At 33.8% G+C, this 21,036-nt stretch overlaps 1 protein-coding gene across 3 annotated transcripts in view; it reads left to right on the top strand.

The window, feature by feature from the left end:
* LOC150102392 (SPARC-related modular calcium-binding protein 1-like) overlaps positions 1-21,036 on the top strand; it is a 176,481-nt gene that overhangs the window by 55,498 nt on the left and 99,947 nt on the right. For 2 of the 3 annotated variants that reach the window (XM_090399231.1, XM_090399229.1), the window contains exons 2-3: positions 12,170-12,344; positions 18,113-18,346. In XM_090399231.1, coding sequence (XP_090255357.1) covers positions 12,170-12,344; positions 18,113-18,346 — 409 coding nt within the window. The remainder of the gene's footprint in view (positions 1-12,169; positions 12,345-18,112; positions 18,347-21,036) is intronic. The other variant, XM_090399230.1, reaches the window with a different exon arrangement.

Raw genomic sequence — 21,036 nt, 5'->3', positions numbered from 1 at the left:
TCTGACTTTATACTCGGTTGTAACTTTTTATTATCTTTTATAAAAACATATTTAATTCAAAAAGGAAGTATTGAACCGAAGTAAACTATTTATTCGAATTCAATTAACTTTTACAACACGCAATACTATTAACACGCAGTTTTATAGTTTTATATACATATTTTATATACATACAATAGTTTTATTAACACGCAGTACTAATCATAAAAGGATTTACATATATTAAGTTTAACAAATATGACGAAGTATATAATTTCTTCATAATGCTCAAGCTCACAGAAGTAAGAGAAACAGATTGGAATCTCTTGAAGTGATTTTTGATGGCGGGGTTGATTTTTCAATTTTCTCTCATCGCATAACACGAGTCTTTAAAATTTTAATTACTATAAAAAATGCAACAACGTTGCAGGCGTAAATTTCTGTGGCTAATTGGTTCAAAAGACATATTTCTGTGATTACACCACATTTTTTTTATTATTCAGTTCTATAAAACACTGAAATAATAGTTCCCGACAAGTTTCGTAAATTGTAGGATTTACGAAACTTACGAAAATTTACATCTTCAGGGGTAAATAGTATAACTTCAAGTTTAAACAAGAGAATTAATAAATACAAATCATAACCGTCTGGCTATTCATAAACTCAAATAACAGAATGCAGATATATAACGTTATTCACGTTGAACAATACTCTTTGTATTTGTATCTGATTTGTATTTATTAATTCTCTTGTTTAAACTTTAAGTTATACTATTTACCCCTGAAGATGTAAATCCTACGATTTACGAAACTTGTCGGGAACTATTATTTCAGTGTTTTATAGAACTGAATAATAAAAAAACTGTGGTGTAATCACCGAAATATGTCTTATGCAACAACGTGTTTTAAACAGAATGCATTAAAAATGTATTTAAAATTATACTGAAAAAAGCATAAAACACATATCTTGGACTAAGCAAAAAAGTTAAGAAGGATAAAGAATCCATACTTAAAACAAAGAAAGATGTACCTTTTCAATGAAAAACTGTTAAGATTTTTCTTGACTGAACTTAATCACCACTATAACGTTAAATATTCAGTGTTCTGAACCTTTGGTCTGAAAAATCGCATAAAATCAGAAACCAACAGACATCTTTAAAAATTATAATGAAAGTCATTATACGATGATGCAAATAGTCCAAAGAAAAATATAATAATGAATTTCAAGTACAGTTTGAATACCGAGGCAACTCGCCTCAAAAACTGAACCTCGTGTGTACACCAGAAGCGTTATATGACAATAAGATTCCTTAGTGGTGCTCTTTGTTCTGCTTAAAAAAACTTATTTTTTATTCCTGTTGACAAAAATGTAAAATTATGTCTGATGCAGCAAGTGATGAATTCCAAAATACATCAGGAACAACCAATAAACAAAATTTTCTGTGTCAGAATCAGAAATAAACACAAAAGGAAAAGAGTTTGTTCACATCATTATGCCTGGTTAAACCACAAAACGTAATTAGCCAATGGGAGTACGGAAATGTACCTGAAATCGGTTCACCATTTTATAATATTACTTTTCAAATACTTTTTATAACTAAAATGCAACCCACCATTTTAAACTTTATATTTTTAATCTTTTAATATTATTTTAAATATTCCCGTTTCTTAGTATAAATGTTTTCAAATAAACAAATAAAAATATATAAAAACATAAACAAATAAAAAGAAGGGGAAATTTTAATTGAAAATGTAAGGGATCCAGAAAATCGAGTTTCGGGAATTTCTGGATCCCTCAAATTGTTGTATGAAAGCAGAACATCATTTTAAGAGTGGCATATTTTGCATGATTACACAAACACATTTCTTCACCTATCTAAATATCATTGATTGTTAGTCCATGCTCTTGAAAAGGAACGACTACAGAAAATAAATTTTAGATTTGTTATGTAACAGAAAAAACACTTCTCCTAAAAAATATTTCGCTTTTTTTTTTTAATTCTTTGGGGCTTTACCGCTTGTATCCTCCAATCCAAGCCTCTTTACATATACGTGCAGGAATAAAAAAACAGACTTGCTTAGAAAGTTGTAAATATTTTTTTAATGAATATCCCATCCATGAAATGTTATCGTAAACCGTGGGTAGCCTAAAAATAATTCTGAAAATACTACTCTACAGCCCACCCCCACCACACACACACACACACACTGAACTTTATCGCGCCACTTCAGGATTCCAAACATATGCAAGCATACAACTGTTGTCACGGTTTTAACTACAATTTTGCCTTTCTTTTAAAAAATGAAAACCGAATTATCAAGGCGATTACTAGGTTCGCTATTCTTGGAAAACAAAACAAAAACTGCTCACTAATTCTCAAGTAATTCTAGAAAATATATTGATTATTTTTTTTTAAATTTTCACACCAAAATAAAAAGGGACTTCTCATTAGTTTCCTATTGAATACATAAATAAATTATCATAAATACAAATATAACTTGCCCACATTTTTCAAAATTCATTAAAGAGAAAAAGTACTTCTTAAAGACTACATGAATTTTTTCTAAAATCAATTACTATTACTTAAGAGCTAAAAAAATATAAAAACGCCACTAGGATGAATTGCAGTTTCGATAAAATTTAGTTATAAGGTACAGACCAGCACAGTTCATTGGATTACAAAAATTTTACAGACAGAACAGTAAGATATAAAACACTAAACATGTAAATTATAATAATCAATTATTATTATTATTATTATTATTATTATTATTATTATTATTATTATTATTATTACTATATGTTCTTACAAACTTCTGCAAACTGATAAACATTAATATTTAACTCCTCCACCCCTATGAACTACAAGATTCTCAAGACATGAATATATACTTTAACATCTTGAGTCTATAAATTAAATATAATATTATATTAATATAAAATTATAAGTACACTAATAATTTAATAATATCAATAAATTTTTATTATTAATTAAAAAATATATACTTAATTTTATAGAATCAAGATATTAAATTGAAATGTCACAGGGATAATGATGAGAAAGTACTATGTTCATTCATTTTCAATTTCACTTTAAAAAACATTTATTAAGCCACGTTAGTCGATCAATCATAATATATTGATAATGATCGTTTATCAACATGGTTAGCGAACAAAATGTGGTCGAGAACCAGTTGACATCCATACGAAACGCAGCTGAAATTAAATACAATATAGTTTTATTTAAAGCTCATTCTATTGCTCAATCTCAAAGCAAGACTACGTGTAGAAATATGTTAGGACTTCTCCGATAAATAAAACAAGATTTGACAAAACTTTCAAAGGCTTGGCTAAAGTAGTATTGATTACAGAAATATATCTTCTTGTATTACTTAACGGAGTTTAGAGATTAATTGACTAAATGAGTTTTTTTTTTTAATTCACTTCATAAGAAAGATGGATAATAAGGTAATAAAAATGACGTTTGAAGTCGTACAGCATTTGTGCTGATGTATAGTTTTCGGTAATTTGTTTCGTTTTATAATCCCAGCATCAATTTTATTTTAACAGTGTCATTTTAGTCGCCTACACGTAAACTGAATCAAGACTTGGAACATCCTTCTATTATCCGCCACCTACTGCTTTAACGACAGTATTTAAGCATGCAATGAATTAACAGCCTGGCCAACGTCGTGGCTATTATCAGTTGAGAGTGTAGTTTCGCTAATGACACCACTTTACTATACCCACCATCTATCTCTCAAGCCTTTAGAATTCCGTGCCTGAACGAGGTGGGTGAACTCCCTGAAACCATGCGTGTGGGAACGATGGCTAACGCCTCTCGTGTCAAGCCACTCCGGCGAACATTACTGGCAAAAGCAAGGAGCATTTGTCAACGGGAGGCATTCACACCTGCACACACCGGCATCCCTCTTTCTCTCTTTCGCCTTCGTTGTCTGGAGACCGCGCGCAACACGAGCCTGGGCAGGTGTAAAAGTGCTCGGAGGGAGGGGGGGAGAAGAATGGTGGGATATCTGGAGGTGGGCGGGAAGGGGGGGGAGGAAGACTTACGTACCGCAACGCCGTTGACGAACACGCGGCCTGTTTGTACACGGCTGTTCAGTAAATAGCTGTAATAAAGATCCTTTCAAGTCTCCTTTTACCATCGTGCAGGACGCAATGCGTGTGTGGGAAACTCGCCTCGAAGTTACGCCCATTTTCCAGCAGCGGGTGTCCCAAATACCTCTACGGGCTCAAGATGCACGTGTGGGCCTCCTCGTGAGAAACGTGCAAGAAAGAGAGTAAAGAAGAAAGGGGGTGGGTTGTATGGGGGGGGGGATTTCACCAACAATGCTGTCAGGATATTGGGTAAAGGGGGCGGAGCTGGACGTTATGCCGGAATTGAAGTCGATGAGTGCGTTCTCGTTTCGAGACGCATCGTATGACAACTCTCCTCACTTTCAACTTAAGTAATTCAGCTCGGTGGTTGTGGAGGAAAAAGAGTTGGGGATATCTTGAGCGCAAAACTTCGGTGTTGGGTTTAAATTTATTTCCTGCCTTCTGTGTGTCGGTCTATTCCATGGGCAATGGAAAGGTGCTGCCGTGTGGGTGGTTTCGCATGGGATATTGAAACTAGTGGGAAGTTCTTGACTTCTGTCCACGTTAGCTTTTTATTTTATTTTTATTATTTTGCAGTCTGCAGAAGCCATATAGTTGAATCTCACAGTTTCGACGCAAGAGCAAACAAATACTGATTTGTTTTTAAGAGATGAATGTCATCTATAGGAAATAATTTCAAAATATGATGATTTGGGTGTTTTGCATTTTAAATTAAAATTTAAACTTTATAATTAAGTTTAATGTTCTGATTATCAGACAACGTACTAACAAAACCATTCGAAACTTGTTCAATCAAACTTTTGTATTAAGTATCGATTCGACAAAAATATTGGTTCTCTGAGAAGTGGCAGTCAGGGTTAGTCTTAGGGCAAGGCGAATTCTTTTGAATGGTGCGCTCCAATCGATTTTAAATATAGCTTAAAATATCGATGGGGCTCGCTTCCGCCAGTAGTGATGTTTTATTCTACTATGAATTTAGAAAACTGGATCTTGATAGGAGTAATTGAACATGAAATATAGGTGCAAGAATGCTATTCGAAAACATCGAAGAAAGCAAATAAAAAAACAAGCAATATTTTAGCATGCAGCATCGTTAGTAACTAAAAAATGCATTACTTTTTTAAATGCTATTTATACTAAGATCTTCATCATGTGCATAACTATTGAACTAAATTTTAGGTACTCAGAGGATTTTTTTTAGAACTTTAAAATTATACAGAAATTAATGGATGTCTAAATTATATACTTTTTGAAATTTCCGCCTGTTAAATTTTTCAATATTTCGTACACTAATTATTCAATATTTGTTGGCCTACTGAGAATGCAGGCGACGCTGACAGTGAAATTAATTCCAGATATCAATAAATCTTACTAATGGAACATCATCACACAACATTTTGAACATATGTAATCAAAAATGCATACTAATCTTTCCTAAGTACTTACCGTTGAGGGACGTAAGCTCCAGAAGGCGTTGCTAACTTGTCAATTGCATTTCGTGACAGATTACTCCTGTCATCACATTATTAGCAACGCCCATCGAAGCACACGTCTTATACGAAAAAGTGCGGAAGCAGTAAAACGGGAAGTAGTTAACACCAATTTTTAATAGCGTGTGTACAAGTTTTTCTTATCCTTTCTGGAGAATTCTCTTGTTATCTCGTATCCAGGTGAAAAAAATACGAATTCTCCTGAATTCATTCCCATTCTTATCTCAGGCGTGAATGCATGTAGATAGTTTCTGGGAGTTGTTAATACAGGGTCCACTATCCCGAATTTCTTTAATTATTGAAAGAAATTAAATTTACACTAGCCTCAATTATTTATTGAGGCTAGTGTATTATGTCTGTTAAATGCGTGTGTTCTTTTGACTGATATACCTGTTTTGCGTGATGAGAAAAAAAAAGACAGTCCGCGAGGTTAGCCTAGTGGCTAACCTCGCTTCGCAACCACATATGCCTGGGAAAGGTGTGTCCTGGGTTCGAATACCGTCACCGACGCGAGGAGCTTAAGGATCTTTCTCAGACATAGCCAAGTTAGCCGGTCTTGGGCATAGACTGCATGGTTTTTCTCTCCAGTTTATCTGGGGGTTTTCCTCCCGCAAACAGGCCCAGTATACACACGCAGCTACAGCCATAGAATATTCCGGGAGGCATAGGGCTAGTCACCTTATCCTCGGGACGGGTACGACTTAGAAGGGCTTAAGATAGCTCTGTAACAGGCCAGTAGGCCTAACACGTAGAAGGGAGAAGGAAAAAAAAAAAGATAAAGTCTCTGGGAGGAAAAATCCTGCTACCTCCTTATAAGAGATATATAAAGATACACAGCGGAGAATTGAGAAGCTTTGCCAAGATAAGGATTGCAACTTCCTAACCCACTAAGAGGTGCCTTTTGTTGCTTCGTAACACGTTTTGGTTCAATAATGCTAGACCGTTATAGGTTCGATTCTACTTCAGACAACAATACCAATTAAGGCTCAGGATCACAAGATGGAGGCCACGAACTCAATTACTGGTGATGACTAAGGGTCGAAACTGGTCGCCTGCCACTATCCAATAGTAAGTTAGGGCTAAAATGTACTGTTTATTTCCTTTAGGAAATAAAAGGCTTTCGAGAACATACAGTCCAGGGATTAGCATATCAAAGTTTTTTAACAGTTCTTTTACACTATTTTACACTGTCAAATGCGTGTGTTCTTCTGACTGATTTACTTAAAATTGATTGCAAAAAACAACTCTAAGCTTGGGGAGTTAAATAAGTTAATAAAATTCTTAAAAGTTCAAAGTTTTAAGAATTTGATAACTATTTATGAAGTACACTCTACTGGTTCCTTTTAAATCTTCAATTTAAATATCATATTTCGGTAAGAACGGGGGAAAAAAATCAAAATAAACATCGTGCCATATATAGTATTCTGAATGTCAGACTCGATTAAGAATTTTAAACCGATTTTGGAACAGTTCTTCGAAGTTACTAGGAACAGTTATCGATATTTTAAAACTATTATTTATTGAATAATCACCATTTATATTATGGCTTATATTAGTAAGCTGCAAGTTTATTGTCGAATAATATATAATGACAATGTGTTATCCTTGCAGGAAAAGTGGCGTGGCCTGTTTGTTTCATGCTAACGTTTCTTTCTTAGTTGAAATTATTTTTTTCCTCTTTTCTAAGAAACATGTTGATGTCAAATTCTGATTTCTCAGGTACTTGAGATAAATAAGGTCCGATGAGAGTAAATGCGAGTACTTACAACATTGGGCAGCAACATTAGTGACCAAGAATGAGACAGTGTTGATTTTGTGTCAAAAATATGGCGTCGAAGATTGGATTGTAAAGTCAGCAGATATTATTTGTCAAGTCTTCTGTAAATAAAATTTCTAATAAGTAGAAATTCGCTGTTAAAATGACTAAAAATGAATTTGTTAAGCGCATAAATAATTGATGTTAATTCACGTAATTCATGTTATATAATACCTCATTTATTCATTTCATTTCATTGACTAATTAAAATAATATGAATAAATAATATGAATTTTTCTTAAAAATTCATTATTTAAAAAACAATATATTTCTTAAAAAAATATATATGTTTTTTTTTTAGTTTATTTATAATCAAAGTAGATAAGAACCATGCTGAATGATTAGTATACTTTCCTGTGACCACACCAATATTGTTTAAAATATAATGGGGAAAATATAAAGTAGAGTGGATTTCAATCATAAGGATAAAAAAAATCTACCGACTATAGATCATCCTCTTTGCAGATAATAATACAGTCAGAGCAAGATGAACGTATTCAAGAAGAAACGGAACGCTCAGAAATTTGAGGGATATATTTTTTTCAATATTGTTATTTAATTCTCCAGATGTTATAAGAAAAATAAAGTTGTGCTAATGCCTCAATTGCTCAAATACTGAACCCACCCGTACTCGTGAGAGCACCTCTCGATAAATGGACGTCCAATGTACAAAGTGGCACAGTTCAAGTCTTTTGCCAGAAAGTATCTGATAACGGAAGTTAACAGACACCTGATGGAAAAACATAGAGTCAGCCACGAATCCGAAAACAACACCTGTGTAGTCGTTCAACAGACACTATCGAACGTGATTTATTTCTTGTTCGTGGGGTTGGTCCGTTTAAATAATCGCACTGAAGAATGAAAAAGAATATGGTCTAGCAGTTTCATGCGAACATCATATCGATAGCCTTTTTTGTTGTTGTTATTATTCAGATGACAACTGAACATCCGGGAACCTAATCTTGATCCTCACGAGAAGTCTTGCTTTCAAAAACAGCAAGGTATCGCAAAAAAAAAAAAGTAACTATTATTAGTCAAGAAAGTCTGTCGAGTTTTGAAAAGTTTTAGAAACAGACCATTCACTTCAAACGATTATGGAACTGTGAACAAATACACTTTTCTGTAAGTTCAAAGGGAAAACGGCTACCATTGAAAATTTGTAGTCCTTAACTTGGGGTGGTGGTGGGGGAAAGAGAATAAAGGAAAAAAAGCTGCAGTCAATAAAAAGAACTTCGTCGTTTTATTGAGTTTTAAATATTGGAAATCAATATGATACAAACTGTACTTGGCTAAATTCTAACTATTTAGCTCCTTTACTCCTAGATATCACTTTCCATAATGTTGGCCGTGGCTTACAGTAATGGTCTGATGAAAAAAAGGCACCTTTCAAGATTCTATGGTATTAAGTGTAATAAACATTTATTTATGTAAACGTATTGTTTTAGGCTTCCTCCTTTAAAAAAAATTCGAAGTTCCCTACACGAGAAAAACTTTTTAGGTAACGGAGTCAAATGAAATGTTATCTGATTTAACAAGAAATTCATTATTGTGTCTCATAGGTAGGGAGGGAGGGAGAGAGAGAGAGAGAGAGAGAGAGAGAGAGAGAGAGAGAGAGAGAGAGAGAGAGTTATCTTGTTTCCAGACAACAGTTACACCCATCAGTCGACTATTTGTGGCACATCCGAACAGCGATAAAATACTCTTTGGTTGGAAAGACCGGAGTTAATGACATTGATAAAGCTGGGAAATCTAAAGACCTTTTCATCCGAAGATGAATTAGTGATCTGCCACTATGTAGACGACGTAATGAACTTTGCGTCTTTTCCTCAGCTCATCAATTTTTAAACAAAATACCTGTGCAACGCAGTAGAGCCAGCAAATTACTTATTCGTATTTTAAGTTGGTAATTCGAAATTAATTCCAATTAATTCGAAACCCTCCCATCCCTAGATGGCAAGGATCTTGTGGTCTTTTTTTTTTCTTTGAAAACCCGCGCAACTTGGCTCGTTATTATCAAATTGCTATGCCATTCTGAGTAAACTTTGTGAGTTGCATTACGTCATCAGGTTTACGTGCAATCTTACTTGATACGAAATATAGTACCAAGTAAGATTACACGTAAACCTGATGACGTAATGCAACTCACAAAGTTTACTCAGAATGGCATAACAATTTGATAATAAAGAGCCAAGTTGCGCGGGTTTTCAAAGAAAAAAAAAAAAAAAAGACCGCAAGATCCTTGCCATCCAGGGAGGGGAGGGTTTCGAATTTCGACTCTGTTATTCAAGTGATCAATCAAGCCATGACAGCTCTTAACTCTTTCTGATTATAAGAGAAGTAAATCAATCGATTACCTTCAATTGTGAGATAGGAGTCAGTATACCATTCACATACATGCGACTAGCATGTATAAAACTCTATCCTGACTTGACTTTGTTAAACTACGCAATTAGAAAATGTTTCATGAACATTTTCTAACGTTGATGTGATTGAATGCTCAAGTTGTTGATGCACCAGCGTATGATATCAATGTGAGAATAGCTGACAATGTTTTAGGCGAGTGGCCTATTATCCCCGGTAGTAAAAATGGTTGAGATTTTATTTACAGATGTTAGAAGATAGAATCGCCTCTAATGTGTAATATACGACTTTATGTTCCACATAGGACGTCCTTCATACAGCTTGATTTGAGACCTTTCCAACTTTTTCATGTGGCAAAGACACTGGCCATGTAAGGATTGACTAACTTAAGAATATGCTGCATGCTCTTTATAACTTCTGAAATGCTGCTGTGAATCTTTTCCGCACTTGGCCTGTATTTGGTCCAAAAATATACAACGGGGTGCATTTCGGCATATTTTTATCGGTTGAAAGGCGCTGATTTTACAAAGAGTATAGTTTAACTTAACTCACTGCAAATCATGCTGTTCGAATCTGTATATACAGATATCTTTAAAAAAGTTGCTCTGGTTTCCTGAAATCCCTTAAAATACGGTAGTTTAACAAAATATATTTCTACCTGCCTTACGCTATTTTCCTCTTTCAAGTTAAAAAAAAAAAAAAAAAAAAAACCTTGATTATACTTACATTATATGCCTACTGATATACAGCTCGCTACTAAACAAATGGAAAATTTTTCATTGCGAAATAAAAAATAACAAATCTTAAAATAACAACCATCCGACTAAATAAAAGTTGTTAATTGGTTCATAACTGATTATTTGATAATTGGTTAATTAAGAATGCAGCCTATTTTGAACTTATTTGAACAAAAGTCATGATTTTTTTTTATAAACAGGAATTGGATACTTTTTAGATAAACTTTTTCTTTGTAAAAATTAAAAAAAAAAAAAAAAAAAAACAGCGAATTAAATTACCTACGAAGACTCATTATCAGATCTTGGATTCATTGTGATTAATCGTCCCACCTTAACTCACTGCGAATCATGGTGTTCGTTCAAGGCTATAAATCTCCCCGCTAATGTTGAATGGGTGGCTGTAATCAGCGACACCTCGTTTCGCTTTTATCCTTGAGCTGTTTGTCCAGTAAGCTGTAATGGTAGTTCGAAGGAAAAAACGCTGCTTCCTTTTAACTAATGATTAGGTGCGCTTCGTGAGTTGTAGCTTATTTTGTACTTGTGTAACTTAACAATACGTGATATGTTATGCATAGGGAATGAATAAAAGTCTAAAATTTACAGCTAGACAATTAAAAATGATTTTGAACAGATAATATATCTTAATTATACTGATTTATAGGCATTTATTGAGAGCAAGTAAGAAGTGAGAATATGCAAATTACGAAATCAAAGCTACAACTTTATTTATAGATGGATAAAATATATTTAAGTAAAATTTGCATAATAAATAAATCATTCAACTTTAATTATAAAATATAAACAAAACGTGGATATTTCGTTTAATTTACGGACAGTTTCAAATATCTAAACAACACATTCCTCACCTGGGCAATGGCTAACAAATTAACTGCATTATATAGGACAGCTGTTATGAACGAAAGCAATAAATTATTAACAAAATAATTCATAGAACTTCGTTTTTTTCCCTATTTATTTATCTATCTATTTATTTTATCCTCCTCCATTCCTGTATTGAACTTGGTACCATGCACCTGCGAGCACTAGTACGAATGACAGCCGAAGTTCGAGGCCAGGATATATAATGTCTCATTTGTGTGTGCTCTGGCCGGTTCGTCTAGTATGGGAAGGGAAAAATCCTAGATTCCAAGGGACAGTAAAACCCTGTTACCTCTCTATAAGACAGGCTAACTCAGTTTAAAAGCTCTCATAAAGTCGTTCCAAATAAGAAATAATGGGAAGTAGAAATAAGAAAATCGAAACCACCAGGGTTTCGATTTTCTTATTTCTACTTCCCATTTTTAAATAATCCGATATTTTACTTGTTCATTATATTGTGTTGTCATATATTCCTTGTCGTCTAACGGTGACTGTCACTGTTAGACATGGCATCTTAATGCATCAAGATGAGAGTTAGCAAAGAGAAAAGTACGAGAGCAAGTAAGAAAAGCAAGATAAAAAAGGTGAGTTTTATTTTGAAGTTTAGTTTTACATTTTAGTCTAATACGTTATATGAATCAGATTACGAAGTATGAGATTAATAACCCTATTATTAAAATTAGTAAGAAAATAATTCTTTCTGCAGAAATATAAATAAACATGATAATGTCGAAGAAACTTCTAAAATATTAAACTCAACGAAAAATTTGGACTTTTCTCGTTTTCAGCGGCTTCCTGTTTTATCTAGTGATGTTAAAAATGAGTGTAAAATGGACTGCAGTGAAGAAAGGTCTCGAACTGTATGTGGGACTGATGGAAGGTCGTATTCTTCAAGGTGTGAGATTAACAAAGCCAAGTGCGAGGGTCATCCAGTGGAATTTAAACATGCTGGAAAATGTCCAGGTTAGTATACCAATGATACCTTCTCTGAATATTTAATGGACGGCAAGAATGCACGGTTCGTGAGATTTTCTGATATTTTCTTTGGCTTATTAAAATTATGTTGATATTTACAAGAATTGCTAACTTTCATGTATTCGATACTGAAAACTATTGAGTATATAATGTCCATCAAGGCAGAAAGTTATAAAGGGCAATGAAAACAGATTCAAAAGAAGAATTGAGGAATCAATTTCTTTACTGTTTTGTTTAATCTTGTTCACAAAGTTCTTAATTCTGGCACCACCCGGATATTTGCTATAGTTATAATAAAAGACTGCCGCCATTATCACTTCAAGTTCCGGGAACCTCCTGTGCTATTAATGGTTGCAGATTGCCACTCTGTCATTAACAGTAAAAGCCTCGGGAGAAAAGACTACTCCATATTTCTTGATTTATTATTACCGCTTTACCCCAAGGAAGTATGAGGATGGATACCACTGATTTAGTACGCAAATTTGGTACGTTTGAACTTTACCGACATTAACTAAACGGTATGAATTATGTTTCCTCGTGGAAGATATCTTGATCAAAGTCTTTCTTAGTTATAGATTTCTTTCTTGATGCAAACGCCTATTAAATTTTAAGAGTTGTATTTCTCTTTTTTTAAGAAAAAGAAAATATGAGGCGGAGTACTTTTCTTTTTCAGGTCCACGGTAGCGAGTGTATATACGCGCTTGTTTCTGATAAACAGATTCCATCCCGGTCATTAATGTGTTCACTTTTATCTTTACCTTTACATAATACTAATCTTGAGGATCATGATAGCAGTGTGCTACTCGTAAGTGAGCTGGGAAGAAAGTAGAAATCAGGTAACCGTGGACTTCAGGTCTTTGTTAGATAGACTTTTATCTCATGGTTGAAGATCAATAATAATATGTTAATAAGTAATTTTCTCCATAAATTACTTATATCAGAAATAAACAAAAGTCCTAGACGGCAGTTGCACATTAAATTCTCTCTCAGACAGAAGCGGCAGGGTTTTTCCTCCCGGAAACCTGGGTTTTTCATCCCATAAAACAGGCTAACTGGCCAGAAGAACATGCAACTCACTGACATAAAGCACTCGCTCATAGTCTTAGTATTTCCAAAATATTTCCGGCCGCAATTCCAAAATAACACACTCTCTCTCTCTCTCTCTCTCTTTGGCCGAAACCGGGTAATAACCACAGATCTCAGAGCACAAAACATGACTGCTGATCTCGCATCCTACTGAAATTATAGCATGAACATTTGGTGGTCCGAGCCGGCTACATCAACTCTTGTAGAAGAATTAGAGAGTTCATTAAATGGTGCACATTTCGTTTCTCGCCTTTTCGACAATTTCCAAGTGTGAAGATTTGTGATAATCACAGTGCTGACTAGCTTATAATGTCATAAATTTATGGGAAAAAGACTAATTCAAAAAATAGTTAATTTTACTGTAGCTTGCGAAACATTCTGTTTATAGAAAGATTGAACGAAGTAGCGTTTCGTTTTTCTCTCTTTCTCTACTAAGTGAAAAGGCATCCTATCCGATAACAGGCAATTAACAGACAAAAAATACTGTACAGATGGTATAATGCAGATGTAAGAATAATAATTGAAGAAAAAAATATTTTATGCGCATTCCAAAGGACTAGTGGAATTTAATTACATTCGAAACAAGCAAAGTTGCTGAGATTAATGAAGTAGATATTTTTATCCTGAAAGACGGTGTTATCATGGAAAACAAAAATTATGAATCAGTTCTCGACTATTATGTTTGAATTATGTTGACTTAAAAAAAAAACACAGTACGTATACATTATTCCTACTATTTTGTCACCCCATGAATTTTTTTAATTGCATCTCATGCACCCAGAATGTATAAGTAGACAGGCTACCTGTATTTGAGCTAATTTGGCTGCAAAGATTGCTACGCATGCGACTAGCTGGCTATATTAAACAGCTCAATTTTATGCCGATAAAGACAAAATTACGAGAAGGTAAAAAACTAGTTTAAAAAAAAAAGCATGCTCCAGAACCAGGAAATGAATTAATGAATAGCTGAACGAAGCAATAAATCAATTCACAGGCTGTGACAAAGATGGGGGAAAAAAAAAAAACTTAGGGAAGTATACACATGAGTAGCGGCAGCATCTTTGGTATTACAAAACAGAGACGGTCATGTTTGATAAAGATATAATGAAGTCAAGGACAGGCCATCTTCAATAGATGGCATAATTTAGTATGGAATAATTTAATAAATAAGCAGTGAAATGAATATTAACCAAAAATTAAGACAATCCTAGCGTTTCTAAACTCAGAACTGATTTTGACAGGGGAGAACAGATTTTTGACAAGCTCTTACTTGAGGTATTTCAATAATTAAGACATTAATGTTTCTTTCAAGCTATATAATTTTTATATATATACATAATTGCATTTGTTGTCTTCAGTAAATGGGTGTGACGTTGATCCCATGGCAACTGCGAGTTTGCTTTCACCATAGTGAATGTTTTAAGTTATTAAATCTATAGTTTGTGCCACTAGCATCTCTAGTTACAGTATAATGAAAAAAAATGACAATTATTCTAGAATTTAAGCCCGTTTATACTGATTATATTTTTCTTTAAACATATCATTATTATTATGATTATTATTAAAACTTTTGCTGCTATTCTTTCCATACATAAATCATATATTAAATAAATATTACAGATTATCGCATCTATAATTAGAGACGCGATAATCTCATTTCCAACCTTTGCAAAACTGAAGGAAGTCATCAAATCTCCAGGTGCCCATAAAATTTATCAAAAAGCAAGCCATTCCTTACTACTCAATCGATTACGAGTTTCTAAGCATGAATTAGCAACAAACAATTTAAAAATTACAGAACTAGAAACAGACTTGTCAAATACGTTAAATCAAGAATTGCTACAATTAATTATAACTGTCTCAAAGAATTCAGGAAAAAAAGCTTTTGATAAAAGCAATAGTGCTCTACATAATAAATACCTTAATCTACTAAATCGATCAAAAAAGATCACTAACAAATTACCAACGGAAAAATGGATAGTCAATTTATCTAACTGTCCACTAACAACAGACGAATTAAATGTTCTAGCAAGAGGCCATAAATTTGCGATTTCACCAAAACGTTTCCCATATTTAGACTTCATACATAATATAGAAAGAAACGTCAACCATCTCTCCAGTATTGAAGCCAACAGACTTCGTTTTGAGGTAGATAGGCTGATAAAGGAAATACCACTGTGGTTCTTGATACCAATTCATATGACCGGAAAATGAATTTACTTCTTCGAGATCGTAATACTTACGCCAAATTGGATTATAATCCTACAAAACGTCAACTCAGCAAATTAAATAAGCTACTTAATGAAACTTCCTCCTTAGATGAAGAACCAATCAAAAAACTTAAGACATACCATGCCAGACCTCCTAGAAGTTATGGCTTACCTAAGCTATACAAAACTAATGTTCCACTCAGACCCGTCGTAGACTGTATTAGCAGTCCAACTTACAAGTTATCAAGATTCTTATCTAACCTTCTCCGTCCTCACATAGGCCACTCAGTCTCTTCAATCAAAAATTCTACAGAGTTTCACACGAAAATGAAAGAAATTCAACTGTCAAAAACTGACTTGTTAATCAGCTTCGACATTGTTTTCCCTCTTCACGAACATTCCCCATAAAGAAACAATAGAATTACTAACTCAAAAATTTCCGTCTGATATAGTTGAATTATTCAAGTTTGTTATTGCATCAGGTTACTTCACCTGGAAAGGTCAAATTTACAAGCAAGAAGAAGGAACAGCAATGGGATCTCCTTTATCACCAAACCTGTTTCTAGAACACCTTGAGGAAAAAATATTCACTTTTGAACCCAAACCAAAAATTTGGTTAAGATATGTCGACGACGTATTTGCAGTCTGGGATCATCCCGAACATGAATTACAACTGTTTCTAGATAAAATTAACCTTCTTCATCATCGCATCAACTTTACGTTAGAAAAAGAATTCCACAGGGTATCTCCTTTTTAGATTTACACATTCAAAGAAAAGAAGACGGTTCCATCGCCACGTCTGTCTTTCGCAAGCCTACATTCTCAGGTCGCTACATTCACAATTCTTCCGCTCATCATCCATCTCAGAAATCTGGCATTATTAAATCACTAGTCTCCAGAGCACACAAATTCTGCTCCTCTGAAGAATCTCTAAACCAAGAATTAGAAGTAATCAAAAATACAGCCATCCTAAATGGATATAATCCTAAAACAACTAAAAAAAATCATCAGTCCCTTTCCCACACATCAAACCAGACAAGAAGAAGTCCATAGGATTCCCATACCTTACGTCAAAGGCATCTCCGAACGTCTTTCTAAAATTATGAAGAAATACAATTTTACCACTACTTATAAACCTATCAACCAAATTTACAACTTGTTACCTTCTCCTAAGGAAAAACTCTCACCTTTGATGTTGCCTGGCGTTTATGAGATTCCATGCTCATGCAAATTGTCTTACTTTGGACAGACAGGTAGGTCTGTTCAGAAACGCATCTCGGAGCATCAAGACCACATTCGTCTTTTTAAACCGCAAAGATCTGGCCTCTCTCAACACGGAATTGAAAATCCAAGCCATAGGATCCATTGGGAAAAGTCTAAACTTTTACATAGATCTTTCTATAAACATGAACGTTTATATAAAGAAAGTTCTGAAGCCCTACTACACAGACCAAATTTAAACCGCAACGACGTTCTTACTATTCCTAAAGTACGGGAAATTGTCATACAAAATTGTGTAAAATAATTATTAGGTTTTTTTTTTTTTTTTTTTGTAACACGTTAAGCACGTTTAATGAGATTCTATTGTAATCATGCGCCCTAACTATATGTTATTCCTATTATTGCTTAAACTACTGTACTGATGATGTCCTAAGATACTTAGGATGAAATATTTACATTAAATAATTTTCACTGTGCTTAATACGTGTGTTTCTTTTAATTATGATCTCACCACAGGTTTCGTTATTTTAAAAAATTCTTCGAAACAGTTCCTCATGATACTTTTGCAATCTCTCTGGTCATTGTCAAGAGCCTCCATAGCTCGGTCAGTATCGATGATGCGCTACGGTTGGAAAGCCCTGAGTTCGAATCCCGTTTAGGACGGAAAGATAAACCTTTATAACGACTTTTCTATAAGGCTGAATGTAAATTTCTGGGGTCCCTCAGAAACTCGTATTTTTTTTTTAAAAAAATTCCATTTAGTTGTAATTTCAAACCAACAGACTTTTGTCACTGAAGTGCATACGAAAGGAAAACAAACAAGTACTCTTCCTTCAAACTTGAAAGTCTCTTGATATTCGTCCAACATACCCTTTTCCCTACACTCGTAGAAACTAGACTCTGCTCGGGAGAGATGCGCATATATATCGTAGGGGTCTAGGTCATATGCTTAAGTATTTCCATTGTCCCGTATCTATTCTTTATAATATTAATAATAAGTCCTATAGATAAATATTATATCAATCGTAACAGAAACATTAGTAACAGAATGTGTGAATGTGATATTATCTATCTTTTCCTTATATTTCAGCATGCTATTTGTATTTATACCTGTATAAAACCCAACGCCTGTTGCTAACCTTTGTTATACAATACACTAAGAATTCGCTTCGGATGTTTACCTGAAGCTTTGTGAATTTAGAAGAGCCTAATAACTAATTGTTGTTTTGTTCGTTACAGAAAGAGCCCGATGCCGTGCTCAGCGAATCCTAGCTCAAGACCAAGCCAGCAAATTCATGGTGGGAGTGTTCATCCCAGAGTGTAAGGAAGATGGTAGTTATGCCGAAGTCCAATGCCACACATCGACGGGTTATTGTTGGTGCGTCGACCAGACAGGCAAGCCAGTGCCGGGATCGTCGGTACGCTACAAGAAACCGAAGTGCATTCAACAAGGTGACGTGAAACTGCTTCTGGGTACGCTGTGAGAAATGGCGGAACCATTTCTTGCTCGGTGGTAGATACACAAACAGTTTTGTTATTTGTGGTAGAATTTATAGACTATATTTTGCTATGTAATTAAAGGTGTAGGTGTTAGTTTTTTTTTTTTTTTTCGAGCCTAGATTTCTTCAAAATAGTTTCTTTGCGCGCAAGGTTTTTTAAACTGATTTAAAACTGTTTTATATTTTAAAAATTTATTTAAATATATATATATATATATATTTATTTATTTATCGCAATGAACAGCGGGAATAATTTTTATGGACAATGCAAGTCCATCAAAAATGAATTTGGAAGTAACATTTGCGATTTTTTATTTTTTTATATTTTTAGCGTTTAATACTCTATATAATACAATAATATATATATTGTTTAAGAAGGAAGAAGAACTGAGTTTCAAAAAAAAAAAAAAACAGCTTTCACACATCCTTAAATGCTAATCAAACCCAGGTCTCCCCACACGGCATGTATCGCTCTTGTAAATAGTACTGGTATTTAGTATTTTTGATTGACCCCACATAATTTTTGCTGCGTATAAATTCTAATACCTTTTGTACTGCATGTATAAAAAGAATGCAAAAATAACTAAAATAACTAATGTATTCTCGTCAAGCAGTATTATAAACATTGGTATAAATAAAACAAAACATGAATAAGGATTTATATACATATTGTAACTCCAGAAAACTAAACTAACCATAAGGGATTAAATAAACGTATTCTTTGTGAGAAAAGTAGGCTGACCTAAATGTAAAGGTGTGTTAGGAAATTAATACAACGAAAATTATTCATCATAATAAATCAAGGAAAACGTCTCTGTAATAAAGTTGGTCGCAATGACGTCCTGCATTTGGAAAGAAACCAAGTTAGGATCATTCGAGAAACCTTTATAAGGACTTTTCAACGAGCGAAAGAGTTTTTTTTGCCTTCCAGGTTTTTCATCCTACGATGAACTTTCAAGAAAAACTTGAGACATTAATAATATATTGGCCTTGTGGCCTTAACTGCCTCTTTGAAATTTCAATCAATCCTGATCCTAATACTACAAGTAGAACTGAATCGTATTTAATATTTATCGTAATTGAAAGTTCGGTTTAAAGCTTCAAACACTAAATCTGATTTTCAATAGAGTAGCAGGCAACCACACTTCCCAGGGAAATATATTATAATACAATAATATTTTATATTATTGTATTATATAAAGTATTAAATGCTAAAAGAATTATTCCTGCTGTTCATTGCGATAAAATAAACTTGACTACTTTCAAAAAATGAATTTTTTAGTACGATAAAAACACTTTTAAGTACGATATTCTCGGTTAAAGATTCAGCCCCCCCCCCCATTTCTTCTCCCTTCTGTTCTCACCTAAGTGTTTACTAACACAAAATGTGCCTGGGTGTGGATTTAAGAGCTGCGAGCAAACCAGTCTATCTATCACGATAAATATCACTGTTCGTGTGTACAGGTTTGTGGCCAGTGATCCATCTCATGCAGCAGAAGAGAACGTGTCTTCCATTTCACCGAACAGGTGACGTGAGATAATTTGTTGACGGTGATGTATCTTTGAAAGAAACATGAGCTGGCTTCTCATTTTAAGGACGTTGTGTATGAACTTTAATGCATAAATAAATGCTAAGAAAGAAGTGCGGATAACTCGGCTTTCAGCTGGTTAAAAAAAAAAAGTTACGAAAACATCAAATAAAAGGGTAAGTAACGGAGGGAGAAAAGAAGAAAAAAAAATTGCTGCGGGGGAAAGGAGTTATTAGAAGCAATTAACTGATTTTGTGTTTCTAATTTCCTTTATGTAGATTCTGAATTGTTTGAATGATTTTTGTCAATAAGCACGCTGGTTATTTGATATTTCAGTATTCCGATCATTTCTTTGATGTTTAGTCTAATAAGCCATTTTATAAAGTAATAAATCTTGTATTTGAACTGATTGGTTGAATAGATATGGTATCCGATATCCATTAGACTGTAGTTTCAATCCCACTATCACATGGATGTTTGTAAATATCTTCAGATGGTAGTGAAATTTTCAGTTGTTTTAGGGCACATCTATAAAGTACGTAATGCATTCTTTGGGGCAGGAGGAAGGGAGGGGGCTGCGATTTTTTGACTATGTGTAACAAGAGGCAGGGAAAGGCTGTAAAATATATTACGCAACAGAAATGAAAAAGTTCTCATTTTTCAAAATAATGCATTAAAATTTACGCCACCCGAATTTTTAAGGGAGGAAATAAGCAGCATACGCTGAGAAAATTATATTAATTTTTTAACAAACAAACAAAACATATGCCGTGCATTTATAATAACTTTGATCAGTAATTTGTTAAGAAGTCTAGATTTACGAAAGTTAGTTTTAAGTCGGAGCGACCGCAAGCCGATATCGAATAAAAATTAGAATACAATTTTTAGAAATATAAAATACATTTCATTTACAATAAAGAAATAGAAATAAATCAAATGAGCATACAACGCTTTTTAAATTTAGCAATCTTACGAAACGTAACATGCTCTTTTGCGTGGATATCAAATCGTATTTACTGCTTCAGGTCCACATGCGTTTTTCTAAAACTATTTCTCAAATCTTTATTTGTGAAATAGTCTTTATTTTCTAAAAATAAGGCTTACATGTACAGATTATTATTATTATTACAGGTAT

This window comes from Typopeltis vanoorti, chromosome 10 (assembly GCF_054136105.1).
Source record: "Typopeltis vanoorti isolate ZY-2024b chromosome 10, IOZ_Tvanoo_1.0, whole genome shotgun sequence".
NCBI classification, from domain to species: domain Eukaryota; kingdom Metazoa; phylum Arthropoda; class Arachnida; order Uropygi; family Thelyphonidae; genus Typopeltis; species Typopeltis vanoorti.
Note: the sequence above shows the minus strand (reverse complement) of the source record. Positions and strands in the feature narration are given on the sequence as shown.